The 8,834-nt window shown below is 29.1% G+C and overlaps 1 protein-coding gene across 1 annotated transcript; it reads left to right on the top strand.

Annotated features, from left to right (window-relative positions):
* Positions 1-219: 219 nt before the first annotated feature.
* On the top strand, positions 220-8,074 carry LOC108905686. Its single transcript, XM_018708668.2, has 5 exons — positions 220-560; positions 615-814; positions 1,381-1,461; positions 5,728-5,886; positions 7,820-8,074. The coding sequence occupies exons 1-5, from the start codon at positions 536-538 to the stop codon at positions 7,997-7,999; spliced, it is 645 nt and encodes a 214-aa protein (XP_018564184.1). The 5' UTR covers positions 220-535; the 3' UTR covers positions 8,000-8,074.
* The last annotated feature ends 760 nt before the right edge of the window (positions 8,075-8,834 follow it).

Here is an 8,834-nt window from a genome sequence, read left to right as displayed (position 1 = left end):
AAATTATCGAGGCCACCTTTAACGCCAAAAAACAACGGCGCGGCGCGACCGTCGACGCGTTCTCATACTAAAGCACAGACCTGTTAAAAGTGAAAAAGTGAGGCCTCCCTGTTACTTATAATAGCCGTGTTTTCTTTTTTTTATATGACTATGAGTATGAAGTAGAAGGTAGATGGCACCACACGTGAATTTTGTGACTGTTTGAATTGGTTATGTAAATTTATCGATTAATAAATTGTACCAAGAATTGACTATTTAAATAAATAACTCGAAATTGGATATTGGTGTGAAATATAGTCATTGAAAATAGTATTGTATAATAAAAACGTATATTGATTTATGTTACGAATGTAAATATTCGTATTGTTCACTAATTAAGTAAAGGAATTTGTTTTCTAAAATGTTTAAATAAGCAAGGGTTGTTAACGTAACAAATAATGCTCTGTTGTGTTGTGTCTGAAATATATCAGTTACCTCGGGTGTCTTAATATTGGTTATGTTATACTCATAATTAAACAATTTCAGAGAAAAAGTCATGAATAGGCATAAAAGTTGTAAAGGTAGGTAGATATTTATAATTACCTGTCATCAAATTATATTCCACAATTTTTTAGATTCTCGAAATGCAAATACAGTTGGACGAGCTCGTTCAACACTTAGTGTTTCAGCTGTAGATTATTACTTAAATTTGCCTGTTACTTGTCCTCCTTCTCCAGCTGTTTCTACAGTAACTTTAACACCTGGTCGATTAAGAAATATTGACCAGGACATGGAAAATTTGAGGGCATCTCGACAGGATAATCCGTTTATACAGGTTAGCAATAAATAATATAAACTTAAAAAATATAGATATATATAAACTTTCTATATAGTGTTCTATAATAAGATCAATTATCTTTCTTTCAATATACGAATCAATATAATATGACATAAATGGGGGTCATAACATGACACATATTCAGGGAGGCTCATAATTTGGAAAGCATGCATGCTTACAATTTGAAATTTACATGTAGATACTTTTACATTTGATACTATTAGGGCAGGTTCAAAATTTGAATGTAATTTCACATTGTTCTTATGTGAATAAAAACTTGCATTTAAAATATTAAATTGTAATAGCAAAAGTAAAGGAAAATACGAGGGAAAATATATATTTTTTTATTGCATGAATAAAAAGTTGAATTATAGAATAGTATTTGTATATCTTAGCTATCAATGTTTGTAGCTGCTAATCATCATGGCAAATAAATGAATCGGATAATTTGTTAACACATTCATAATTTTAGATGTGATATATATCTTTGTTTATATCTGTATTCTATTTTAATTTATTCATAAACCATTTCTTACTTTTTTACATATTTTTCATTCTTGTAGCAAGTTATTGCCAGTAGAGAAAGTTTAATAGATAGCTTAGATACGGAGGAAGAATCTGATCATGCAAATTTAATGTCTAAGGTAAGAAATAACAAATGACCTTTAAATTTATTTTATAATTTGGTGTGTATATTTTTAAATCATTTCATCATTGATGCAAATGTTCTTTCAGTCAAGCATACTAAAGATAGTTTTAAAAATTGGCCGAGGATTCTGTTTTATTAAGCATGATTTTGTAAACCCATTTATTTTAATAATATAAATTGGATTATTCAAACAAGACTAGTTTAATTTCAAGACGATATACTTTATCTCAATTGGCATAGGAAAGAACATCCATATACTTATAATCTATTAGCAGAAATAATAGTTTCATTTCTTTTTAGGTATTTTTAAAATAAAAATAATCCTATTGATATATTATCTAAAGTTTTTCAAGTGTATGTTAATGGTAAAATTTTAATGAAATTAATACATGTTAAAATGGAAAAAAATCACTAAAAAAATTGTTTAATTTGCAATTATTCCATAATAATTTTTAGAGAATGTCATCCCACTAGTTAATTAGTTAAATTTAAATATCTGTTAGATGTTACTGTTTTATACAATATTATTGGTTAATTTAGTAAGGTAATCAATTTGTTTGAATAATGGCCGTGGTATGTGGCTCTATTGCTGTATTATACCATGACTAGATTTTTTCCCCATTTGATGCATGGTGCAGTTATTGTTTTCTTTTTTGAGTTCTTAATTTTACATTTATAGAATTCAAATATAGTAATCAAATAATTTATTAACTTATTTACACTTATTTGAGTCTGTTTTTAATAGATGTACAGGTTGCTGCTATATTTTACTGATAATATTGTACATTATCATTCACATAACATTCTTCCCCCATTATCAAGGAAAAAATGTAATAAATAGTAATGGTAAATGCATAATTTGTCATATGTGCGGCCCTTGATCGCAATGCCTCATAGGTCCTAATCAGTGGCGACGCTAGGGGGGGGGGGGAAGGAGTGGCCCAGGCCACTCCTAAAAATTTATCGGCCATCCCTAAAAATTTATCGGCCACCCCTAAAAATTTATCGGCCACCCCTAAATTACAAAAGTAACTGTCAAAATGTTGGCCAGGGACGAAAATAAAAATATCAAATCGATGTTAGACCTATGTAAACTAGGTATTACATAATTTTTATCCAGCTTTCGAAAATCTATTAACCTTAACAAAAACTGCTTTTACATTGCCAGTTTCTACCGCAAGCTGTGAAAGATCGTTTTTGTGCTTAAAAAGAATAAAAACCTACCTTCGGACAACGATGGTTAATGGTAGGTTGTCTAATATTTCTATTGAAAAGGAAAAAGCCACAACACTTGACCTTGATTGCATTGTAGATACATTTGTTCAAAATCATAATAACAGACGAATTTTGCTGATATAATAAAAATGTGTTATTTTTTTAAATACGTTAAGTTTATTCAAGCTTAAAATTGTTTTATACTAAAGATAACTCTTTAAAAGTATCAGAAATATTGTTAAATCAGAATAATTACATCTTTTTTATTATTAGATTAAGCAGTAATAAAGATAAATTAATATTTATCACAGTTAGATATATTGTATTCTTGACCACCCTTTTAAAGTTATTGGCCACCCTCTGGCCACCCCTTTTATGTTAAACTGGCGACGCCACTGATCCTAATGACCTAAGTACAACTTTCAAAATTTGTCAAGCTTTACTTCGACTTACCTAATACCGTAGTTTACAAAACCAATGGTCATAATATGTGCTTTGAAAACTTGCACAGTGGTTTATTTACTGATCCTGAACATAGACAAGATTGATATGGAACTAGTGGGTTGGTATGTTTCCTGCTGTCAAATTTACTAAAGAAATGTTTAATATCTCTATTAACAAAAAATATAAAAGGAAAGTTTTATGGTTTGATGGGATCATATGATGATGACCTTGACCTAGAAGTCAAGCTTGAAGGTTCTTTGACGGTCAAGTCAAGGTACAAAATAGGAGAACCCTGTTTGCAGACCCATCAAGGAAATATTGTTATGGTCCAGCCAGTCAAGGCAAGATTGCTATGACCCAGAAAGTCTATGCAAGGTCACTATGACCCGGCCAGTCGAGACAAGGTCACTATGACTTGTCGAAACGATCTTGCTTTGACTGGCTGTGTTATAGTGATCTCGTCTAGACTGTCTGTCTGTCTTAATGCTGCTGCAAACTGGGTTCTCCTGTCTCGTAACTTAATTTCAAAGAACCTTCAAGCTTGACCTCTAAGTCACGGTCAAGGTCATTATTGTATGATCTCATCCTTTGAATCTTTGTCATAAGTATTTTCCCGAAAAATTGATTGATTTGATCCTAAAATAACTTGTTAAAGTCACCTTGACCCATAACATAAAGACATATCTGAACGTAAAATTTTCCGGTCTATCCATTTCTCAGAAATATATTTATCATATCTACAGATCCAATTTGACCTTCAAATGACCTCTACGACAGACCTTTGGGTCAAGGTCACCATCAAATGTCCTCCTAAGAACCCTACAACTTTGGTCTAAAAAGTTTTTCTTGAAAGTGCTTCGCAAAGAAGATATTGCAATGCATTATTTAAAATAGGACACTGTATATTCCAAGCAAGTTTTTTTATATACGCTTATTATCTACCCCATTGATAGTATTAACTTCATTCAATGTAGTCTTCCTTAGGTCATATAAATTATTAGTTCATTTACCTTTCAGAAGCCACCATAGAAAGAACTGCATAAATGTTAAAATAGGACTTCGTGTGGATCATAATATTACACCTTCATAAGAAAAATTTACTTAAAAATATAAGAGCAAAAACGTAAATATGCATTAGTTCCATGGCAATCTTGACTTTATCCATTGTGAAGGGTCATTATATAAATTATTAAAATATAATATAAAGGTGTCAAAGCAAATATATGACATGTATACTGGACTAAAAGTAGAAAAATTAGAGAATTCCGAAAAATGACAAATATTCCAATTGAAAAAAAAAACAGAAGTTTGGTTTATATCTCTGAATGCAATGCAATTTTTTTTTTATACAAGGTGATTCACATCTTATCCAAAAAAATTTGGGAATAGATGCAGCATGAGAAATGGAATCAGTATTGTAAAAAAATTTTTTGTAAAATCCTTATAGTTTGCGAGAAAAAAAATATTGAAGTTATAGTACATTCAACCACTAGATAGCTGGACAACTGTAGCCTCTAGCATCATTCGCCACGTGGCCTCAGCGACTCCGAATACTGAAATCGGATTTTGCAATTGTCGTTGCGATAGTATTTACCCGTTAACTCTGGTGTTTACAAAAGGTTTTTAGTAGTTAGTGTCAAAAATGGGTAGTTAGTGTCAAAAATGGTTTGCATGTAGGTATAGCAACTCGGAGTTGCAAGACTTTTAAAATTCGATTATTTCGAAAACCATTAAGTTTAGAGGTTGTTAACAAGTATACATTTTTGTTCTTACAATGCCGTGCCTTTAATATTTTTTTCCCAAAAGAGCGCTACCTTGATGGACAAAAAAGTTTTGCGTACATTTATGTCACACATGTGGCTTATGTGGCGCCCTCTAAAAGATACATTAGATTAGATACCAAATTATGTTTTCTCATACCAAAAAACCCCCAGTTAAAAATTTTTTTGTATAAATGCCCAAAAATGTTAGTTACTGCGAAAAATAAATTTTGAAATTTCACTTTTAACACCCTGTATCTTTCTTATTATCAATATTTTATTAAGGCAAGTTGGCTCAAATCGTAATATTTTAAAGTAACAAATCTACCATACTTCTCTGTACAATTACTTAAGGACTAATTACTATAGTTATTGTTTAGCTCACCCTATATCTGAAATTTGTATTACGAATTAAATAAAGGTAAAAAAATATTTCGATATAGGTTTATACATAAATATTCAGTTTTTTAAACTTTTATCAGTACTAATTATGAGGCAAACACCCAGTATTTAGTTTGGTAATTTTTTATTTTTGTACCATACCTAACTTTTTTTTATTGTTATAGATATTTAACTTTCGCTTGACAGAATTGTGAATTATAACTGGTCATTGCAATTGCTTTTTGGTAAAATAAAGAAATCTCTTGCAGTATAGTGTTTAGTGCAAGAGAGAATTCTTCAAACTATCAAAAAAATGTATTTTTAAATAACTTTCAAATGGTTTTCTTAAGGTTTTAAGTGTATGCAAACATTCTAATATTTCGAATGTATTTGCTTTGATGACCATTTTAATTTTCTTTGATCTGAAGGAAAATTCTGATAATTTATGTATTTTATTAAAGGAATTATCTCTAGACTTAGATATTGACCCATTGTCTCTTCCTGAAATGCACGAGCATATGATACGTAGTCCACCACCTACGAGTTGGCCAAAGTCTCCAAATTTTAAAGTTTTTCAATTTCCTCATGGAGAGGAGGAAACAATCTCAATCGAAGTTAATGTAAGTACAATCTTTTTAATCACAGAATAAAAGATATAGTACATATTCCTAAGCAGAATTAATAATAATTGTGACAGTATTAGTGAGTTGGTGGTTTGCACTTCTAGATTTCTTAATATTTAGATAGTGTTACTACTAGTATACAGTGAAAGGCAAATAGAACAATCATATAAAAAAAATTTTTAGATGTTGATAAATATCAATATGGGTAATCTCTGCATCGTCCGAAACTCTACTTATGTCCTAGATGTTCTTCGGTCAGTTCCCAAGCTACATTTTGTCATTTACAGAGAGGCAAGAACTACCTCATATCGTAATTAAGCTAGGTTCATGATGAAACATTGATTGCTTTAAATAATAAATATTTTCCATGTGATGTGTACTTTTTACTTGTCACTAAATACTTGTTTTATATTTTCTCTTTAAAGATTGCAAGAAAACTTTCCAATAAAGAACCCGTATTATTTCTATAACATACAGTCTTACATGTTTTTCAATAACATATTTTGAAGACCCTTGTAATTTTTTAGTTCTGGACATAAAATTTATTAACTTTTATTTTATTAAATTATTTTCACAACTTTAAACTTAGTGATTTTCTTTTGTCGTTTAGCACTAGTGGTTAGTGGAATCAAATTAGGGGTTGTCTGCTGTGAGATTTCGGAAAGGGTTCCATATATTGTTACCGTCGTTTTAATGACAATTTCACTTTTTTGGAAAACGTGCAGTTTATGTTAAAGTTTTATGGGTCGAATTGTTTATTTATTATTTTTAAATAAATATCCTAATATATCGCATCCCACACACCGATTTTCACATATATGTTGTATCCTATATATTAAGGATAAATTAACATTAGTGATGTGACAGTCGATTAGTTTTAAGTTAATTTTAACAAAATACTTAAAAAAAAAATTGAGCAAGAAGGTATGAAAATATATATTTTTAAAATAATTATACAATTTATTTAAATGTTTTTTTTGCTTCAATTATTATTACTTGTATATTTAATGTAATTTAATTAGCGTAATAAATAAAAATTAACTTATTTTTTTTTATTACAAGAAGGTTTTATGGTCTGAAAAATTTTCTCAGCATATTTTTTTTAATAATAAACTTGTAGATACAAAATTTTCATTTGTCTTATAGTTACTTTATAATGTTTGAAATATGGAATGTTATCAAATTAAAATTTGAATAGATAGAACTGAGTACAGAAAAAATAATAATTTTGTGAATTACGACGCAGTTGATTAAAAAAAAAGAATTTGTATAAAAAGTACAGTGTGCCCTAGATGATGTACCACAGTATTGAAACATTTTTTTATTGCTAATTTTTCAAGGAAATATTATTCTTGATGAAAAATTCTGTTTATGATAAAAATACAGGGCGTTCAAAAAATTAGAAAATGTCAAACTTGTCTTATGAAAAGTGTCCTTCTTTTTTATTTTTGTTGAAAATTTTTACAATTTGTTTGAAAATGGAATGGATGTTTACATACGGAGCTTAAAAGACAACAAAAATCATTTTTCACAAAAAAAAAAACAAGATTACAGGTCTTCCAGTGAGATCAGTTAGATCAGGTTTTGTCATTTTTGAAAGAGCAATCATTAAAGTTAGGTTTTTTCGAAGGATATTGTCACAAAATCACTTTTAGGTCACTTTTTTTTCAAGTAACAGTGTAGCTGAAGAGCTGTTTTAGGGAGGATATCTGATAGTTGAAATTATGTACCTATTGTTGGTAGTAAAAATAAGAATTACATGGATTTTATAAGAATGTTGCCATCTAGTATTTTCAGTACTATGTTTGACTGGGTGTGTAACTCATTATTATTATTTTTCATATTTATAAATCAGTTGTTTTAATATTTTTGGCTAGGAATTTGCTGCAAAGTTTCTTGTAGCTAAATTAAAATCCCCTATATTTTTTAGGCCAAAGATTCAAAGACTTCTGAATTGAAACCAAAACATTCTAGCTGGGATGGAACAGATACATCTCCTCTAAGATCTCTTCCTAAGCCTCATTTCCATCAAGATAGATTTTCGTTACTTACACCAGGTACACTTCGGCCATCAGGCGAAGACAGTATTCGCTTGATGGCAGAAGACTAAGATTATTCCTTTAAATTTACAAACATTCCAAAAGTGGTGATATAATTGTACTGTCTAGTCAAGTAGTTCAATGTACTTTAAATTTAAAGTACAGGATCTGTTATGGTAAATATTTACCAATGTAAGTTTCTAATATTATTTCATGTTGAATGTTGTTATTTTTTCTAACATAGGTACGGTTTAATTTTATTATTTTTTTTTGTTTTAAGTGTAAGTCTAGTAAGTTAGTTGCTAGATGAGAGAATATAGTATTCTTATATGTTTGGTTGCTTTTACTTAATTTCAATTAGATATTTTTCTTCAATTTAGGCAAGCTACAAATGACCAGGGAGTTTTGAGTGCCTGATTTAATTGTGTTGCTTTCAGTAGAAAGGGATTAAGTATATTAAAGAGGTTCCGTCCAAAGACTAATAATTTTACATTAAACTGATTATAAATAATCATGTCATATTCATATTTTCCATTATATTTAAACTATTTATTTTTTTTGCTTTTCTTTTATATTTTATTTGTTTATTTATTTATTTATCTTTTTTTAAATATTGTTTATCTTCATACAATACATTAATATATTGTTTGCACAGTTATCTAAGTCTCAAATTGAGATTATGATTTATTTGTAATCAGATTTATAAAATTTACGGGGTAAGACTAATTAATCAAAATTGAGTCAGGCACTTTTATTACATTTTTTTTAGTTTTAGTTGCTCTCATTTTTTTTAGATGTGAAAAGTTATAATCATATAAATTCAGCAACAAGAGAAAGTAATTCATATGTGTAAGAATCTTCATTATTTTAATTTAGGACAAATATAATACCATGTCCTCATGTATA

Source organism: Anoplophora glabripennis, unplaced genomic scaffold, assembly GCF_000390285.2.
Source record: "Anoplophora glabripennis isolate ALB-LARVAE unplaced genomic scaffold, Agla_2.0 scaffold158, whole genome shotgun sequence".
In the NCBI taxonomy this organism is placed as follows: domain Eukaryota; kingdom Metazoa; phylum Arthropoda; class Insecta; order Coleoptera; family Cerambycidae; genus Anoplophora; species Anoplophora glabripennis.
The sequence above is the reverse complement of the archived record's forward strand: the minus strand, read 5'-3'. Positions and strand labels throughout refer to the sequence as shown.